Source organism: Manacus candei, unplaced genomic scaffold, assembly GCF_025592945.1.
Source record: "Manacus candei isolate 608988 ecotype Guabito, Panama unplaced genomic scaffold, ASM2559294v1 h1tg000179l, whole genome shotgun sequence".
NCBI lineage: Eukaryota > Metazoa > Chordata > Aves > Passeriformes > Pipridae > Manacus > Manacus candei.
Window position 1 is genome coordinate 310909 of NW_026138227.1, and position 21244 is coordinate 332152.

General features: G+C 44.7%; 2 protein-coding genes across 3 annotated transcripts in view; both read left to right on the forward strand.

Moving 5' to 3' along the window:
* LOC127463892 (proteoglycan 4-like) overlaps positions 1 to 21244 on the forward strand; it is a 39255-nt gene that overhangs the window by 9569 nt on the left and 8442 nt on the right. The window contains exon 3 of one of the 2 annotated variants that reach the window (XR_007901054.1): positions 17782 to 17872. The exons of the other annotated variant lie outside the window; for it this stretch is intronic. The gene's annotated coding sequence lies outside the window, so the exon portion shown is untranslated. Of the gene's footprint in view, positions 1 to 17781; positions 17873 to 21244 lie in introns of those variants that run through there. 2 annotated transcript variants of the gene reach the window in all.
* Positions 109 to 20475, forward strand: LOC127463896 (proteoglycan 4-like). Its single transcript, XM_051773930.1, has 4 exons — positions 109 to 602; positions 10074 to 10318; positions 19349 to 19367; positions 20048 to 20475. The coding sequence occupies exons 1-4, from the start codon at positions 124 to 126 to the stop codon at positions 20292 to 20294; spliced, it is 990 nt and encodes a 329-aa protein (XP_051629890.1). The 5' UTR covers positions 109 to 123; the 3' UTR covers positions 20295 to 20475.

Sequence of the window (21244 nt, forward strand, 5' to 3'; positions counted from 1 at the left end):
CACCCAAATCTCCCCCCAAAAATGGCCAGAAACTCACCCAAATCTTCCCCCAAAAATGGCCAGAAACTCACCCAAATCTCCCCAAAAACATGGTCAGAAACTCACCAAAATCTCCCCAAAAACATGGACAGAAACTCACCCAAATCTCTCCCCAAAAATGGCCAGAAACTCACCCAAATCTCCCCAAAAACATGGTCAGAAACTCACCCAAATCTCCCCAAAAACATGGACAGAAACTCACCCAAATCTCCCCCCAAAAATGGCCAGAAACTCACCCAAATCTCCCCAAAAACATGGCCAGAAACTCACCAAAATCTCCCCAAAAATATGGTCAGAAACTCACCCAAATCTCCCCAAAAACATGGCCAGAAACTCACCCAAATCTCCCCAAAAACATGGCCAGAAACTCACCCAAATCTCCCCAAAAACATGGTCAGAAACTCACCCAAATCTCCCCAAAAAAATGGCCAGAAACTCACCCAAATCTTCCCCCAAAAATGGTCAGAAACTCACCCAAATCTCCCCAAAAACATGGTCAGAAACTCACCAAAATCTCCCCAAAAACATGGTCAGAAACTCACCCAAATCTCCCCAAAAAAATGGTCAGAAACTCACCCAAATCTCCCCCCAAAAATGGTCAGAAACTCCCCCAAATCTCCCCAAAAAAATGGTCAGAAACTCACCCAAATCTCCCCAAAGAAATAGCCAGAAACTCACCCAAATCTCTCCCCAAAAATGGCCAGAAACTCACCCAAATCTTCCCCCAAAAATGGCCAGAAACTCACCCAAATCTCCCCAAAAACATGGTCAGAAACTCACCCAAATCTCCCCAAAAACATGGCCAGAAACTCATCCAAATCTCCCCAAAAAAATGGTCAGAAACTCACCCAAATCGCCCCCCAAAAATGGTCAGAAACTCACCCAAATCTCCCCAAAAACATGGACAGAAACTCACCCAAATCTCCCCAAAAACATGGCCAGAAACTCACCCAAATCTCCCCAAAAAAATGGACAGAAACTCACCCAAATCTCCCCCCAAAAATGGTGAGAAACTCACCCAAATCTCCCCCAAAAATATAGTCAGAAACTCACCCAAATCTCCCCCAAAAAATGGCCAGAAACTCACCCAAATCTCCCCAAAAACATGGCCAGAAACTCACCCAAATCTCCCCAAAAACATGGCCAGAAACTCACCCAAATCTCCCCAAAAACATGGCCAGAAACTCACCCAAATCTCCCCAAAAACATGGTCAGAAACTCACCCAAATCTCCCCCAAAAATGGTCAGAAACTCACCCAAATCTCCCCAAAAATATAGCAGGAAACTCACCCAAATCTCCCCAAAAACATGGCCAGAAACTCACCCAAATCTCCCCCCAAAAATGGTCAGAAACTCACCCAAATCTCCCCAAAAAATGGCCAGAAACTCACCCAAATCTCCCCAAAAACATGGACAGAAACTCACCCAAATCTCCCCCCAAAAATGGTCAGAAACTCACCCAAATCTCCCCCAAAAAATGGTCAGAAACTCACCCAAATCTCCCCAAAAACATGGCCAGAAACTCACCCAAATCTCCCCAAAAACATGGCCAGAAACTCACCCAAATCTCCCCAAAAACATGGCCAGAAACTCACCCAAATCTCCCCAAAAACATGGCCAGAAACTCACCCAAATCTCCCCAAAAACATGGACAGAAACTCACCCAAATCTCCCCAAAAACATGGCCAGAAACTCACCCAAATCTCCCCAAAAACATGGCCAGAAACTCACCAAAATCTCCCCAAAAACATGGACAGAAACTCACCCAAATCTCCCCAAAAACATGGACAGAAACTCACCCAAATCTCCCCCAAAAATCGTCAGAAACTCACCCAAATCTCCCCCCAAAAATGGTCAGAAACACACCCAAATCTCCCCAAAAATATAGCAGGAAACTCACCCAAATCTCCCCAAAAACATGGCCAGAAACTCACCCAAATCTCCCCCAAAAATGGTCAGAAACTCACCAAAATCTCCCCAAAAACATGGCCAAAAACTCACCCAAATCTCCCCCCAAAAATGGCCAGAAACTCTCCCAAATCACCCCAAAAAAAATGGTCAGAAACTCACCCAAATATCCCCAAAAATATAGCCAGAAACTCACCCAAATCTCCCCAAAAACATGGACAGAAACTCACCAAAATCTCCCCAAAAAAATGGCCAGAAACTCACCCAAATCTCCCCAAAAAAATGGCCAGAAACTCACCCAAATCTCCCCAAAAACATGGTCAGAAACTCACCAAAATTTCCCCAAAAAATTGGTCAGAAACTCACCCAAATCTCCCCAAAAACATGGTCAGAAACTCACCAAAATTTCCCGAAAAAATTGGTCAGAAACTCAGCCAGATCTCCCCTCAAAAATGGCGAGAAACTCACCCAAATCTCCCCAAAAACATGGTCAGAAACTCACCCAAATCTCCCCAAAAACATGGCCAGAAACTCACCCAAATCTCCCCAAAAACATGGCCAGAAACTCACCCAAATCTCCCCCAAAAATCGTCAGAAACTCACCCAAATCTCCCCCCAAAAATGGTCAGAAACTCACCCAAATCTCCCCCAAAAATGGTCAGAAACTCACCCAAATCTCCCCAAAAATATAGCAGGAAACTCACCCAAATCTCCCCAAAAACAGGGCCAGAAACTCACCCAAATCTCCCCCAAAAATGGTCAGAAACTCACCCAAATCTCCCCAAAAACATGGCCAAAAACTCACCCAAATCTCCCCCAAAAATGGCCAGAAACTCTCCCAAATCACCCCAAAAAAAATGGCCAGAAACTCACCCAAATATCCCCAAAAATATAGCCAGAAACTCACCCAAATCTCCCCAAAAACATGGACAGAAACTCACCAAAATCTCCCCAAAAAAATGGCCAGAAACTCACCCAAATCTCCCCAAAAAAATGGTCAGAAACTCAACCAAATCTCCCCCCAAAAATGGCCAGAAACTCACCCAAATCTCTCCAAAATAATGACCCAAAACTCACACAAATCTCCCCAAAAACTTGGACAGAAACTCAGCCAAATCTCCCCAAAAACGTGGACAGAAACTCACCCAAATCTCCCCCCAAAAATGGTCAGAAACTCCCCCAAATCTCCCCAAAAAAATGGTCAGAAACTCACCCAAATCTCCCCAAAACCATGGACAGAAACTCACCCAAATCTCCCCAAAAACATGGCCAGAAACTCACCCAAATCTCCCCAAAAAATGGTCAGAAACTCACCAAAATCTCCCCAAAAACATGGACAGAAACTCACCCAAATCTCCCCAAAAAAATGGTCAGAAACTCACCCAAATCTCCCCAAAAACATGGACAGAAACTCACCCAAATCTCCCCAAAAAAATGGTCAGAAACTCACCCAAATCTCCCCAAAAACATGGACAGAAACTCACCAAAACCTCCACAAAAAAAAGGTCAGAAACTCACCCAAATCTCCCCCCAAAAATGGTCAGAAACTCCCCCAAATCTCCCCCCAAAAATGGTCAGAAACTCACCCAAATCTCCCCAAAATATAGCCAGAAACTCACCCAAATCTCCCCCCAAAAATGGCCAGAAACTCACCCAAATCTCCCCCCAAAAATGGTCAGAAACTCACCCAAATCTCCCCAAAAACATGGCCAAAAACTCACCCAAATCTCCCCAAAAAAATGGCCAGAAACTCACCCAAATCTCCCCAAAAACATGGCCAGAAACTCACCCAAATCTCCCCAAAAACATGGCCAGAAACTCACCCAAATCTCCACAAAAAATGGCCAGAAACTGACCCAAATCTCCCAAAAAACATGGCCAGAAACTCACCCAAATCTCCCCAAAAACATGGCCAGAAACTCACCCAAATCTCCCCAAAAACATGGACAGAAACTCACCCAAATCTCCCCCCAAAAATGGCCAGAAACTCACCCAAATCTCCCCCCAAAAATGGTCAGAAACTCACCCAAATCTCCCCAAAAACATGGCCAAAAACTCACCCAAATCTCCCCAAAAAAATGGCCAGAAACTCACCCAAATCTCCCCAAAAACATGGCCAGAAACTCACCCAAATCTCCCCAAAAACATGGCCAGAAACTCACCCAAATCTCCCCAAAAACATGGACAGAAACTCACCAAATTCTACCCAAAAACATGGACAGAAACTCACCAAAACCTCTCCAAAAAAATAGTCAGAAACTCACCCAAATCTCCCCCCAAAATGGTCAGAAACTCACCCAAATCTCCCCAAAAATATAGCCAGAAACTCTCCCAAATCTCCCCAAAAACATGGACAGAAACTCACCCAAATCTCCCCAAAAACATGGCCAGAAACTGACCCAAATCTCCCCAAAAACATGGCCAGAAACTCACCCAAATCTCCCCCCAAAAATGGCCAGAAACTGACCCAAATCTCCCCAAAAACATGGCCAGAAACTCACCCAAATCTCCCCCCAAAAATGGCCAGAAACTCACCCAAATCTTCCCCCAAAAATGGCCAGAAACTCACCCAAATCTCCCCAAAAACATGGTCAGAAACTCACCAAAATCTCCCCAAAAACATGGACAGAAACTCACCCAAATCTCTCCCCAAAAATGGCCAGAAACTCACCCAAATCTCCCCAAAAACATGGTCAGAAACTCACCCAAATCTCCCCAAAAACATGGACAGAAACTCACCCAAATCTCCCCCCAAAAATGGCCAGAAACTCACCCAAATCTCCCCAAAAACATGGCCAGAAACTCACCAAAATCTCCCCAAAAATATGGTCAGAAACTCACCCAAATCTCCCCAAAGAAATAGCCAGAAACTCACCCAAATCTCTCCCCAAAAATGGCCAGAAACTCACCCAAATCTTCCCCCAAAAATGGCCAGAAACTCACCCAAATCTCCCCAAAAACATGGTCAGAAACTCACCCAAATCTCCCCAAAAACATGGCCAGAAACTCATCCAAATCTCCCCAAAAAAATGGTCAGAAACTCACCCAAATCGCCCCCCAAAAATGGTCAGAAACTCACCCAAATCTCCCCAAAAACATGGACAGAAACTCACCCAAATCTCCCCAAAAACATGGCCAGAAACTCACCCAAATCTCCCCAAAAACATGGCCAGAAACTCACCCAAATCTCCCCAAAAAAATGGACAGAAACTCACCCAAATCTCCCCCCAAAAATGGTGAGAAACTCACCCAAATCTCCCCCAAAAATATAGTCAGAAACTCACCCAAATCTCCCCCAAAAAATGGTCAGAAACTCACCCAAATCTTTCCCCAAAAATGGTCAGAAACTCACCCAAATCTCCCCCCAAAAATGGCCAGAAACTCACCCAAATCTCCCCCCAAAAATGGCCAGAAACTCACCCAAATCTCCCCAAAAACATGGCCAGAAACTCACCCAAATCTCCCCCCAAAAATGGCCAGAAACTCACCCAAATCTCCCCAAAAACGTAGTCAGAAACTCACCCAAATCTCCCCAAAAACATGGCCAGAAACTCACCCAAATCTCCCCAAAAACATGGTCAGAAACTCACCCAAATCTCCCCCCAAAAATGGCCAGAAACTCACCCAAATCTCCCCAAAAACATGGTCAGAAACTCACCAAAATCTCCCCAAAAACATGGTCAGAAACTCACCCAAATCTCCCCCCAAAAATAGTCAGAAACTCACCCAAATCTCCCCAAAAACATGGCCAGAAACTCACCCAAATCTCCCCAAAAATATGGTCAGAAACTCACCCAAATCTCCCCAAAAACATGGCCAGAAACTCACCCAAATCTCCCCAAAAACATGGTCAGAAACTCACCCAAATCTCCCCAAAAACATGGTCAGAAACTCACCCAAATCTCCCCAAAAAAATAGCCAGAAACTCACCCAAATCTCCCCAAAAAAATGGTCAGAAACTCAACCAAATCTCCCCAAAAAAATGGCCAGAAACTCATCCAAATCTCCCCAAAAAAATGGTCAGAAACTCACCCAAATCTCCCCCCAAAAATGGTCAGAAACTCACCCAAATCTCCCCCAAAAATATAGTCAGAAACTCACCCAAATCTCCCCAAAAAAATGGTCAGAAACTCACCCAAATCTCCCCCCAAAAATGGTCAGAAACTCACCCAAATCTCCCCCCAAAAATGGTCAGAAACTCACCCAAATCTCCCCAAAAACATGGCCAGAAACTCACCAAAATCTCCCCAAAAACATGGTCAGAATCTCACCCAAATCTCCCCCCAAAAATGGCCAGAAACTCACCCAAATCTCCCCAAAAACATGGCCAGAAACTCACCAAAATCTCCCCAAAAACATGGACAGAAACTCACCAAAATCTCCCCAAAAAAATGGCCAGAAACTCACCCAAATCTCCCCAAAAAAATGGTCAGAAACTCAACCAAATCTCCCCCCAAAAATGGCCAGAAACTCACCCAAATCTCTCCAAAATAATGACCCAAAACTCACACAAATCTCCCCAAAAACTTGGACAGAAACTCAGCCAAATCTCCCCAAAAACGTGGACAGAAACTCACCCAAATCTCCCCCCAAAAATGGTCAGAAACTCCCCCAAATCTCCCCAAAAAAATGGTCAGAAACTCACCCAAATCTCCCCAAAACCATGGACAGAAACTCACCCAAATCTCCCCAAAAACATGGCCAGAAACTCACCCAAATCTCCCCAAAAAATGGTCAGAAACTCACCAAAATCTCCCCAAAAACATGGACAGAAACTCACCCAAATCTCCCCAAAAAAATGGTCAGAAACTCACCCAAATCTCCCCAAAAACATGGACAGAAACTCACCCAAATCTCCCCAAAAAAATGGTCAGAAACTCACCCAAATCTCCCCAAAAACATGGACAGAAACTCACCAAAACCTCCACAAAAAAAAGGTCAGAAACTCACCCAAATCTCCCCCCAAAAATGGTCAGAAACTCCCCCAAATCTCCCCCCAAAAATGGTCAGAAACTCACCCAAATCTCCCCAAAATATAGCCAGAAACTCACCCAAATCTCCCCCCAAAAATGGCCAGAAACTCACCCAAATCTCCCCCCAAAAATGGTCAGAAACTCACCCAAATCTCCCCAAAAACATGGCCAAAAACTCACCCAAATCTCCCCAAAAAAATGGCCAGAAACTCACCCAAATCTCCCCAAAAACATGGCCAGAAACTCACCCAAATCTCCCCAAAAACATGGCCAGAAACTCACCCAAATCTCCACAAAAAATGGCCAGAAACTGACCCAAATCTCCCAAAAAACATGGCCAGAAACTCACCCAAATCTCCCCAAAAACATGGCCAGAAACTCACCCAAATCTCCCCAAAAACATGGACAGAAACTCACCCAAATCTCCCCCCAAAAATGGCCAGAAACTCACCCAAATCTCCCCAAAAATGGTCAGAAACTCACCCAAATCTCCCCAAAAACATGGCCAAAAACTCACCCAAATCTCCCCAAAAAAATGGCCAGAAACTCACCCAAATCGCCCCAAAAACATGGCCAGAAACTCACCCAAATCTCCCCAAAAACATGGACAGAAACTCACCAAATTCTACCCAAAAACATGGACAGAAACTCACCAAAACCTCTCCAAAAAAATAGTCAGAAACTCACCCAAATCTCCCCCCAAAATGGTCAGAAACTCACCCAAATCTCCCCAAAAATATAGCCAGAAACTCTCCCAAATCTCCCCAAAAACATGGACAGAAACTCACCCAAATCTCCCCAAAAACATGGCCAGAAACTCACCCAAATCTCCCCCCAAAAATGGCCAGAAACTCACCCAAATCTTCCCCCAAAAATGGCCAGAAACTCACCCAAATCTCCCCAAAAACATGGTCAGAAACTCACCAAAATCTCCCCAAAAACATGGACAGAAACTCACCCAAATCTCTCCCCAAAAATGGCCAGAAACTCACCCAAATCTCCCCAAAAACATGGTCAGAAACTCACCCAAATCTCCCCAAAAACATGGACAGAAACTCACCCAAATCTCCCCCCAAAAATGGCCAGAAACTCACCCAAATCTCCCCAAAAACATGGCCAGAAACTCACCAAAATCTCCCCAAAAATATGGTCAGAAACTCACCCAAATCTCCCCAAAAACATGGCCAGAAACTCACCCAAATCTCCCCAAAAACATGGTCAGAAACTCACCAAAATCTCCCCAAAAACATGGTCAGAAACTCACCCAAATCTCCCCCCAAAAAAATGGCCAGAAACTCACCCAAATCTTCCCCCAAAAATGGTCAGAAACTCACCCAAACCTCCCCAAAAACATGGACAGAAACTCACCCAAATCTCCCCAAAGAAATAGCCAGAAACTCACCCAAATCTCTCCCCAAAAATGGCCAGAAACTCACCCAAATCTTCCCCCAAAAATGGCCAGAAACTCACCCAAATCTCCCCAAAAACATGGTCAGAAACTCACCCAAATCTCCCCAAAAACATGGCCAGAAACTCATCCAAATCTCCCCAAAAAAATGGTCAGAAACTCACCCAAATCGCCCCCCAAAAATGGTCAGAAACTCACCCAAATCTCCCCAAAAACATGGCCAGAAACTCACCCAAATCTCCCCAAAAACATGGTCAGAAACTCACCCAAATCTCCCCCAAAAATGGTCAGAAACTCACCCAAATCTCCCCAAAAATATAGCAGGAAACTCACCCAAATCTCCCCAAAAACATGGCCAGAAACTCACCCAAATCTCCCCCCAAAAATGGTCAGAAACTCACCCAAATCTCCCCAAAAAATGGCCAGAAACTCACCCAAATCTCCCCAAAAACATGGACAGAAACTCACCCAAATCTCCCCCCAAAAATGGTCAGAAACTCACCCAAATCTCCCCCAAAAAATGGTCAGAAACTCACCCAAATCTCCCCAAAAACATGGCCAGAAACTCACCCAAATCTCCCCAAAAACATGGCCAGAAACTCACCCAAATCTCCCCAAAAACATGGCCAGAAACTCACCCAAATCTCCCCAAAAACATGGCCAGAAACTCACCCAAATCTCCCCAAAAACATGGACAGAAACTCACCCAAATCTCCCCAAAAACATGGCCAGAAACTCACCCAAATCTCCCCAAAAACATGGCCAGAAACTCACCAAAATCTCCCCAAAAACATGGACAGAAACTCACCCAAATCTCCCCAAAAACATGGACAGAAACTCACCCAAATCTCCCCCAAAAATCGTCAGAAACTCACCCAAATCTCCCCCCAAAAATGGTCAGAAACACACCCAAATCTCCCCAAAAATATAGCAGGAAACTCACACAAATCTCCCCAAAAACATGGCCAGAAACTCACCCAAATCTCCCCCAAAAATGGTCAGAAACTCACCAAAATCTCCCCAAAAACATGGCCAAAAACTCACCCAAATCTCCCCCCAAAAATGGCCAGAAACTCTCCCAAATCACCCCAAAAAAAATGGTCAGAAACTCACCCAAATATCCCCAAAAATATAGCCAGAAACTCACCCAAATCTCCCCAAAAACATGGACAGAAACTCACCAAAATCTCCCCAAAAAAATGGCCAGAAACTCACCCAAATCTCCCCAAAAAAATGGTCAGAAACTCAACCAAATCTCCCCCCAAAAATGGCCAGAAACTCACCCAAATCTCTCCAAAATAATGACCCAAAACTCACACAAATCTCCCCAAAAACTTGGACAGAAACTCAGCCAAATCTCCCCAAAAACGTGGACAGAAACTCACCCAAATCTCCCCCCAAAAATGGTCAGAAACTCCCCCAAATCTCCCCAAAAAAATGGTCAGAAACTCACCCAAATCTCCCCAAAACCATGGACAGAAACTCACCCAAATCTCCCCAAAAACATGGCCAGAAACTCACCCAAATCTCCCCAAAAAATGGTCAGAAACTCACCAAAATCTCCCCAAAAACATGGACAGAAACTCACCCAAATCTCCCCAAAAAAATGGTCAGAAACTCACCCAAATCTCCCCAAAAACATGGACAGAAACTCACCCAAATCTCCCCAAAAAAATGGTCAGAAACTCACCCAAATCTCCCCAAAAACATGGACAGAAACTCACCAAAACCTCCACAAAAAAAAGGTCAGAAACTCACCCAAATCTCCCCCCAAAAATGGTCAGAAACTCCCCCAAATCTCCCCCCAAAAATGGTCAGAAACTCACCCAAATCTCCCCAAAATATAGCCAGAAACTCACCCAAATCTCCCCCCAAAAATGGCCAGAAACTCACCCAAATCTCCCCCCAAAAATGGTCAGAAACTCACCCAAATCTCCCCAAAAACATGGCCAAAAACTCACCCAAATCTCCCCAAAAAAATGGCCAGAAACTCACCCAAATCTCCCCAAAAACATGGCCAGAAACTCACCCAAATCTCCCCAAAAACATGGCCAGAAACTCACCCAAATCTCCCCAAAAACATGGCCAGAAACTCACCCAAATCTCCCCAAAAACATGGCCAGAAACTCACCCAAATCTCCCCAAAAACATGGCCAGAAACTCACCCAAATCTCCACAAAAAATGGCCAGAAACTGACCCAAATCTCCCAAAAAACATGGCCAGAAACTCACCCAAATCTCCCCAAAAACATGGCCAGAAACTCACCCAAATCTCCCCAAAAACATGGACAGAAACTCACCCAAATCTCCCCCCAAAAATGGCCAGAAACTCACCCAAATCTCCCCCAAAAATGGTCAGAAACTCACCCAAATCTCCCCAAAAACATGGCCAAAAACTCACCCAAATCTCCCCAAAAAAATGGCCAGAAACTCACCCAAATCTCCCCAAAAACATGGCCAGAAACTCACCCAAATCTCCCCAAAAACATGGCCAGAAACTCACCCAAATCTCCCCAAAAACATGGACAGAAACTCACCAAATTCTACCCAAAAACATGGACAGAAACTCACCAAAACCTCTCCAAAAAAATAGTCAGAAACTCACCCAAATCTCCCCCCAAAATGGCCAGAAACTCTCCCAAATCTCCCCAAAAACATGGACAGAAACTCACCCAAATCTCCCCAAAAACATGGCCAGAAACTGACCCAAATCTCCCCAAAAACATGGCCAGAAACTCACCCAAATCTCCCCCCAAAAATGGCCAGAAACTGACCCAAATCTCCCCAAAAACATGGCCAGAAACTCACCCAAATCTCCCCCCAAAAATGGCCAGAAACTCACCCAAATCTTCCCCCAAAAATGGCCAGAAACTCACCCAAATCTCCCCAAAAACATGGTCAGAAACTCACCAAAATCTCCCCAAAAACATGGACAGAAACTCACCCAAATCTCTCCCCAAAAATGGCCAGAAACTCACCCAAATCTCCCCAAAAACATGGTCAGAAACTCACCCAAATCTCCCCAAAAACATGGACAGAAACTCACCCAAATCTCCCCCCAAAAATGGCCAGAAACTCACCCAAATCTCCCCAAAAACATGGCCAGAAACTCACCAAAATCTCCCCAAAAATATGGTCAGAAACTCACCCAAATCTCCCCAAAAACATGGCCAGAAACTCACCCAAATCTCCCCAAAAACATGGCCAGAAACTCACCCAAATCTCCCCAAAAACATGGTCAGAAACTCACCCAAATCTCCCCAAAAAAATGGCCAGAAACTCACCCAAATCTTCCCCCAAAAATGGTCAGAAACTCACCCAAATCTCCCCAAAAACATGGTCAGAAACTCACCAAAATCTCCCCAAAAACATGGTCAGAAACTCACCCAAATCTCCCCAAAAAAATGGTCAGAAACTCACCCAAATCTCCCCAAAAACATGGCCAGGAACTCACCCAAACCTCCCCAAAAACATGGACAGAAACTCACCCAAATCTCCCCAAAGAAATAGCCAGAAACTCACCCAAATCTCTCCCCAAAAATGGCCAGAAACTCACCCAAATCTTCATCCAAAAATGGCCAGAAACTCACCCAAATCTCCCCAAAAACATGGTCAGAAACTCACCCAAATCTCCCCAAAAACATGGCCAGAAACTCATCCAAATCTCCCCAAAAAAATGGTCAGAAACTCACCCAAATCGCCCCCCAAAAATGGTCAGAAACTCACCCAAATCTCCCCAAAAACATGGACAGAAACTCACCCAAATCTCCCCAAAAACATGGCCAGAAACTCACCCAAATCTCCCCAAAAAAATGGACAGAAACTCACCCAAATCTCCCCCCAAAAATGGTGAGAAACTCACCCAAATCTCCCCCAAAAATATAGTCAGAAACTCACCCAAATCTCCCCCAAAAAATGGTCAGAAACTCACCCAAATCTCCCCCCAAAAATGGTCAGAAACTCACCCAAATCTTTCCCCAAAAATGGTCAGAAACTCACCCAAATCTCCCCCCAAAAATGGCCAGAAACTCACCCAAATCTCCCCCCAAAAATGGCCAGAAACTCACCCAAATCTCCCCAAAAACATGGCCAGAAACTCACCCAAATCTCCCCCCAAAAATGGCCAGAAACTCACCCAAATCTCCCCAAAAACGTAGTCAGAAACTCACCCAAATCTCCCCAAAAACATGGCCAGAAACTCACCCAAATCTCCCCAAAAACATGGTCAGAAACTCACCCAAATCTCCCCCCAAAAATGGCCAGAAACTCACCCAAATCTCCCCAAAAACATGGTCAGAAACTCACCAAAATCTCCCCAAAAACATGGTCAGAAACTCACCCAAATCTCCCCCCAAAAATAGTCAGAAACTCACCCAAATCTCCCCAAAAACATGGCCAGAAACTCACCCAAATCTCCCCAAAAATATGGTCAGAAACTCACCCAAATCTCCCCAAAAACATGGCCAGAAACTCACCCAAATCTCCCCAAAAACATGGTCAGAAACTCACCCAAATCTCCCCAAAAACATGGTCAGAAACTCACCCAAATCTCCCCAAAAAAATAGCCAGAAACTCACCCAAATCTCCCCAAAAAAATGGTCAGAAACTCAACCAAATCTCCCCAAAAAAATGGCCAGAAACTCATCCAAATCTCCCCAAAAAAATGGTCAGAAACTCACCCAAATCTCCCCCCAAAAATGGTCAGAAACTCACCCAAATCTCCCCCAAAAATATAGTCAGAAACTCACCCAAATCTCCCCAAAAAAATGGTCAGAAACTCACCCAAATCTCCCCCCAAAAATGGTCAGAAACTCACCCAAATCTCCCCCCAAAAATGGTCAGAAACTCACCCAAATCTCCCCAAAAACATGGCCAGAAACTCACCAAAATCTCCCCAAAAACATGGTCAGAATCTCACCCAAATCTCCCCCCAAAAATGGCCAGAAACTCACCCAAATCTCCCCAAAAACATGGCCAGAAACTCACCCAAATCTCCCCAAAAACATGGCCAGAAACTCACCAAAACCTCCCCCAAAAAAATGGTCAGAAAGTCACCCAAATCTCCCCCCAAAAATAGCCAGAAACTCACCCAAATCTCCCCAAAAAAATGGTCAGAAACTCACCCAAATCGCCCCCCAAAAATGGTCAGAAACTCATCCAAATCTCCCCAAAAATATGGTCAGAAACTCACCCAAATCTCCCCAAAAACATGGCCAGAAACTCACCCAAATCTCCCCAAAAACATGGTCAGAAACTCACCCAAATCTCCCCCCAAAAATTGTCAGAAACTCACCCAAATCTCCCCAAAAACATGGTCAGAAACTCACCCAAATCTCCCCAAAAACATGGTCAGAAACTCACCCAAATCTCCCCAAAAACATGGTCAGAAACTCACCCAAATCTCCCCAAAAACATGGCCAGAAACTCACCCAAATCTCCCCAAAAACATGGCCAGAAACTCACCCAAATCTCCCCCCAAAAATGGCCAGAAACTCACCCAAATCTCCCCAAAAAAAAGGTCAGAAACTCATCCAAATCTCTCCCCAAAAATGGTCAGAAACTCACCCAAATCTCCCCAAAAACCTGGTCAGAAACTCACCAAAATCTCCCCCCAAAAATGGCCAGAAACTCTCCAAAATCTCCCCAAAAAAAATGGCCAGATACTCACCCAAATCTCCCCAAAAACATGGCCAGAAACTCACCAAAATCTCCCCAAAAACATGGCCAGAAACTCACCCAAATCTCCCCAAAAAAATGGTCAGAAACTCACCGAAATCTCCCCCCAAAAATGGTCAGAAACTCACCCAAATCTCCCCAAAAACATGGCCAGAATCTCACCCAAATCTCCCCAAAAACATGGCCAGAAACATACCCAAATCTCCACAAAAACATGGCCAGAAACTCACCCAAATCTCCCCAAAAAAATGGCCAGAAAGTCACCCAAATCTCCCCAAAAACATGGACAGAAACTCAACAAAATCTCCCCCCAAAAATGGCCAGAAACTCACCCAAATCTCCCCCCATAAATGGCCAGAAACTCACCCAAATCTCCCCAAAAACATGGCCAGAAACTCACCCAAATATCCCCCCAAAAATGGCCAGAAACTCACCCAAATCTCCCAAAAAAAATGGTCAGAAACTCACCAAAATCTCAAAAAAATGGTGAGAAACTCACCAAAATCTCCCCAAAAACATGGACAGAAACTCACCCAAATCTCCCCAAAAACATGGACAGTAAGTCACCAAAATCTCCCCCAAAAAATGGCCAGAAACTCACCCAAATCTCCCCAAAAACATGGCCAGAAACTCACCCAAATCTCCCCAAAAGAATGGCCAGAAACTCACCCAAATCTCCCCAAAAACAAGGCCAGAAACTCACCAAAATCTCCCCAAAAAAATGGTCAGAAACTCACCCAAATCGCCCCCCAAAAATATTCAGAAACTCATCCAAATCTCCCCCCAAAAATATTCAGAAACTCACCCAAATCTCCCCAAAAAAATGGCCAGAAACTCACCCAAATCTCCCCCCAAAAATGGCCAGAAACTCACCCAAATCTCCCCAAAAACATGGTCAGAAACTCACCAAAATCTCCCCAAAAAAATGGTCAGAAACTCACCCAAATCTCCCCAAAAACATGGCCAGAAACTCACCAAAATCTCAAAAAAATGGTGAGAAACTCACCCAAATCTCCTCCCAAAAATGGCCAGAAACTCACCCAAATCTCCCCCCAAAAATGGTCAGAAACTCACCCAAATCTCCCCAAAAAAATAGCCAGAAACTCACCCAAATCTCCCCCCAAAAATGGTCAGAAACTCACCAAAATCTCCCCAAAAACATGGCCAGAAACTCACCCAAATCTCCCCCCAAAAATGGCCAGAAACTCACCCAAATCTCCCCAAAAACATGGCCAGAAACTCACCCAAATCGCCCCAAAAAAATGGCCAGAAACTCACCCAAATCTCCCCAAAAACATGGTCAGAAACTCACCCAAATCTCCCCAAAAAACCAGGCAGAATCTCTCCCAAATCTCCCAAAAAAATGGCCAGAAACTCACCCAAATCTCCCCCTAAAAATAGCCAGAAACTCACCCAAATCTGCCAAAAAAAATGGCCAGAAACTCACCAAAATCTCCCAAAAAAAATGGCCAGAAACTCACCCAAATCTCCCCAAAAACATGGTAAGAAACTCACCCAAATCTCCCCAAAAAAATGGCCAGAAACTCACCCAAATCTCCTCCCAAAAATGGTCAGAAACTCACCCAAATCTCCTCTAAAAATGGCAAGAAACTCACCCAAATCTCCCCCCAAAAATGGCCAAAAACTCACCCAGATCTCCCCCCAAAAATGGCCAGAACATCACCCAAATCTCCCCCTAAAAATGGTCAGAAACTCACTCAAATCTTCCCAAAAATATAGCCAGAAACTCACCCAAATCTCCCCAAAAAAATGGTCAGAAACTCACCCAAATCTCCCCAAAAATATAGCAAGAAACTCACCCAAATCTCCCCAAAAAAATGGCCAGAAACACCCAAATCTCCCCAAAAACATGGTGATACGGTTTGAAGCTGGCTCCCTGCCAAGTCTCCAAACCTTACCACCAGAGTTCCCCCCCCCCTCAAACCTCAGGGAGAAGAGGGGGAAAAAAATACGAAAGAAAACCCGAAACGAGAGAGAGACAACTAATGTGAGATATATAAATATATTTGCACTTATATACAATTAAAAATAAGGGAAAGGGAAGGGGGAAGGGAAAAAGAACAAAACCAAAATATTATATATATATATAAATATCCCAATTGGCAGCCAATATCTATCCACTAAAAGAGTTAGCAAAGAAATAGCTCACTACTCTCCTGGGACAACCGAGGGTCGCTCCGGAACGATCGCCGGCAACCTCTGTGTCCCAAGGTCGACAAGGCCCAACCAGGCCTCGCTCCCCAACACGGCAGATCAACAGCAGGGAACCTGCACCTCCAAGCCGCCGGAGGAAAGAGAGCGAAGGCCTCTCCTCCTTTCTTCTTATAGCCCAGTTTACGTAAAAATCGTAGAGAATATTGGGTAAATATAGACCCTTCCTTTGTTACAAACTAGTCACCAAGGAAGGCCTAGCCCAAACCACCACACATGGCCAGAAACTCACCCAAATCTCCCCCCAAAAGAGGCCAGAAACTCACCCAAATCTCCCCAAAAAAATGTTTAGAAACTCACCCAAATCTCCCCAAAAACATGGCCAGAAACTCACCCAAATCTCTCCAAAAAAAATGGCCAGAAACTCACCCAAATCTCCCCAAAAAATGGTCAGAAACTCACCCAAATCTCCCCCCAAAAATGGTCAGAAACCCGCCCAAATCTCCCCAAAAACATGGCCAGAAACTCACCCAAATCTCCCCCCAAAATTGGTCAGAAAATCACCCAAATCGCCCCCCAAAAATGGTCAGAAACTCATCCAAATCTCCCCCCAAAAATGGCCAGAAACTCACCCAAATCTCCCCAAAAACATGGTCAGAAACTCACCCAAATCTCACCAAAAACAGGGTCAGAAACTCTCCCAAATCTCCCCAAAAACATGGCCAGAAACTCACCCAAATCTCCCCCCAAAAATGGCCAGAAACTCACCCAAATCTCCCCAAAAACATGGCCAGAAACTCACCCAAATCTCCCCCCAAAAATGGCCAGAAACTCACCAAAATCTCCCCAAAAAAATGGTCAGAAACTCACCCAAATCGCCCCCCAAAAATGGTCAGAAACTCATCCAAATATCCCCCCAAAAATGGTCAGAAACTCACCCAAATCTCCCCAAAAAAATTGCCAGAAACTCACCCAAATCTCCCCAAAAACCTGGCCAGAAACTCACCCAAATCTCCCCCCAAAAATGGTCTGAAACTCACCCAAATCTCCCCCCAAAAATGGTCAGAAACTCACCCAAATCTCCCTCAAAAAATGGCCAGAATCTCACCCAAATCTCCCCCCAAAAATGGCCAGAAACTCACCCAAATCTCCCCAAAAACATGGCCAGAAACTCACCCAAATCTCCCCAAAAAAATGGTCAGAAACTCACCCAAATCTCCCCAAAAATATAGCCAGAAACTCACCCAAATCTCCCCCCAAAAATGGTCAGAAACTCACCCAAATCTCCCCAAAAACATGGCCAGAAACTCACCAAAATCTCCCAAAAACATGGACAGAAACTCACCCAAATCTCCCCAAAAACATGGCCAGAAACTCACCCAAAGCTCCCCAAAAAAATGGTCAGAAACTCACCCAAATCTCCCCCCAAAAATGGTCAGAAACTCACCCAAATCTCCCCAAAAACATGGACAGAAACTCACCCAAATCTCCCCCCAAAAATGGCCAGAAACTAATCCAAATCTCCCCAAAAAAATAGCCAGAAACTCACCCAAATCTCCCCAAAAACATGGCCAGAAAGTCACCCAAATCTCCCCAAAAACATAGTCAGAATCTCACCAAAATCTCCCCAAAAACATGGACAGAAACTCACCCAAATCTCCCCCCAAAAATGGTCAGAAACACACCCAAATCTCCCCAAAAACATGGACAGAAACTCACCCAAATCTCCCCCCAAAAATGGTCAGAAACACACCCAAATCGCCCCCCAAAAATGGTCAGAAACTCACCCAAATCTCCCCAAAAACATGGACAGAAACTCACCCAAATCTCCCCCCAAAAATTGTCAGAAACTCACCCAAATCTCCCCAAAAAAATGGCCAGAAACTCACCCAAATCTCCCCAAAAACATGGCCAGAAACTCACCCAAATCTCCCCAAAAACATGGTCAGAAACTCACCCAAATCTCCCCAAAAACATGGCCAGAATCTCACCCAAATCTCCCCAAAAAAATGGCCAGAAACTCACCCAAATCTCCACCCAAAAATGGCCAGAAACTCACCCAAATCTCCCCAAAAAAATGGTCAGAAACTCACCCAAATCTCCCCCCAAAAATGACCAGAAACTCACCCAAATCTCCCCAAAAACATGGCCAGAAACTCACCCAAATCTCCCCCCAAAAATGGTCAGAAACTCACCCAAATCTCCCCAAAAACATGGCCAGAAACTCACCCAAATCTCCCCCCAAAAATGGCCAGAAACTCTCCAAAATCTCCCCAAAAAAATGGCCAGAAACTCACCAAAATCACCCCAAAAACATGGCCAGAAACTCATCCAAATCTCCCCCCAAAAATGGTCAGAAACTCACCCAAATCTCCCCAAAAACATGGCCAGAAACTCACCCAAATCTCCCCCCAAAAATGGTCAGAAACTCACCCAAATCTCCCCAAAAACATGGCCAGAAACTCACCAAAATCTCCCCAAAAAAATGGCCAGAAACTCACCAAAATCTCTCCAAAAACCTGGTCACAAACTCACCCAAATCTCCCTCAAAAAATGGCCAGAAACTCACCCAAATCTCCCCAAAAAAATGGACAGAAACTCACCCAAATCTCCCCAAAAATGGCCAGAAACTCACCCAAATCTCCCCAAAAAAATGGCCAGAAACTCACCCAAATCTCCCCAAAAAAATGGCCAGAAACTCTCCAAAATCTCCCCCAAAAAATGGCCAGAAACTCACCCAAATCTCCCCAAAAAAATGGCCAGAAACTCACCCAAATCTCCACAAAAACATGGCCAGAAACTCACCAAAATCTCCCCAAAAAAATGGCCAGAAACTCACCAAAATCTCCCCAAAAAAATGGTCAGAAACTCACCCAAATCTTCCCAAAAACATGGTCAGAAACTCAGCCAAATCTCTCCAAAATAATGACCCAAAACTCACCAAAATCTCCCTAAAAAAATGGTCAGAAACTCACCCAAATCTCCCAAAAAAAATGGTCAGAAACTCACCCAAATCTCCCCAAAAACATGGCCAGAAACTCACCATAATCTCAAAAAAATGGTGAGAAACTCACCAAAATCTCGCCAAAAACATGGACAGAAAGTCACCAAAATCTCCCAAAAAAATTAGCCAGAAACTCACCCAAATCTCCCCCCAAAAATGGTCAGAAACTCACACAAATCTCCCCCCAAAAACATGGCCAGAAACTCACCCAAATCTCCCCAAAAACATGGTCAGAAACTCACCCAAATCTCCCCAAAAACATGGACAGAAACTCACCAAAACCTCCCCAAAAATATGGTCAGAAACTCACCCAAATCTCCCCCCAAAAATGGCCAGAAACTCACCCAAATCTCCCCAAAAAATGGCCAGAAACTCACCCAAATCTCCCCAAAAACATGGCCAGAAACTCACCCAAATCTCCCCAAAAAAAGGTCAGAAACTCACCCAAATCTCCCCAAAAAAATGGCCAGAAACTCACCCAAATCTCCCCCCCCAAAAATGGTCAGAAACTCACCCAAATCTCCCCCCCAAAAATGGTCAGAAACTCACCCAAATCTCCCCAAAAATGGTCAGAAACTCATCCAAATCTCCCCAAAAACATGGCCAGAAACTCACCCAAATCTCCCCAAAAACATGGTCAGAAACTCACCCAAATCTCCCCAAAAAAATGGTCAGAAACTCACCCAAATCTCCCCAAAAACATGGCCAGAAACTCACCCAAATCTCCCCCAAAAAATGGCCAGAAACTCACCCAAATCTCCCCAAAAATATAGCCAGAAACTCACCCAAATCTCCCCCCAAAAATGGCCAGAAACTCACCCAAATCTACCCAAAAAAATGGTCAGAAACTCACCCAAATCTCCCCCCAAAAATGACCAGAAACTCACCCAAATCTCCCCAAAAACATGGCCAGAAACTCACCCAAATCTCCCCAAAAACATGGCCAGAAACTCACCCAAATCTCCCCAAAAACATGGCCAGAAACTCACCCAAATCTCCCCAAAAACATGGTCAGAAACTCACCCAAATCTCCCCAAAAAAATGGTCAGAAACTCACCCAAATCTCCCCAAAAAAATGGCCAGAAACTCACCCAAATCTCCCCCAAAAATATAGCCAGAAACTCACCCAAATCTCCCCAAAAAAATGGCCAGAAACTCACCCAAATCTCCCCAAAAACATGGCGAGAAACTCACCCAAATCTCCCCAAAAAATGGCCAGAAACTCACCCAAATCTCCCCAAAAAAATGGTGAGAAACTCACCCAAATATCCCCAAAAACATGGCCACAAACTCACCCAAATCTCCCCAAAAATATAGCCAGAAACTCACCCAAATCTCCCCCCCAAAATATAGCCAGAAACTCACCAAAATCTCCCCCAAAAATGGCCAGAAACTCACCCAAATCTCCCCAAAAACATGGCCAGAAACTCACCCAAATCTCCCCAAAAACATGGACAGAATCTCACCAAAATCTCCCCTAAAAAATAGCCAGAAACTCACCCAAATCTCCCCCCAAAAATGGCCAGAAACTCACCCAAATCTCCCCAAAAACATGGCCAGAAACTCACCCAAATCTCCCCAAAAACATGGCCAGAAACTCACCCAAATCTCCTGAAAAAAATGGTGAGAAACTCACCCAAATCTCCCCAAAAACATGGCCAGAAACTCACCCAAATCTCCTGAAAAAAATGGTGAGAAACTCACCCAAATCTCCCCAAAATATAGCCAGAAACTCACCCAAATCTCCACCCAAAAATGGTGAGAAACTCACCCAAATCTCCCCCCAAAAATGGCCAGAAACTCACCCAAATCTCCCCAAAAACATGGCCAGAAACTCACCCAAATCTCCCCAAAAACATGGACAGAAACTCACCCAAATCTCCCCAAAAACATGGCCAGAAACTCACCCAAATCTCCCCAAAAACATGGACAGAAACTCACCCAAATCTCCCCAAAAACATGGCCAGAAACTCACCAAAATCTCCCCAAAAACATGGCCAGAAACTCACCAAAATCTCCCCAAAAACATGGCCAGAAACTCACCCAAATCACCCCCAAAAAATG

What these genes read in the sequence shown, in the direction of transcription:
- LOC127463896 (XM_051773930.1), top strand. Translation starts at nt 124, where the DNA reads ATGGACAGAAACTCACCCAAATCTCTCCCCAAAAATGGCCAGAAACTC. An exon ending in CAAATCTCCCCAAAAAAATG is followed by an intron (nt 603 to 10,073) that starts GTCAGAAACTCA and finishes CACAAAAAAAAG; the next exon opens with GTCAGAAACTCACCCAAATC.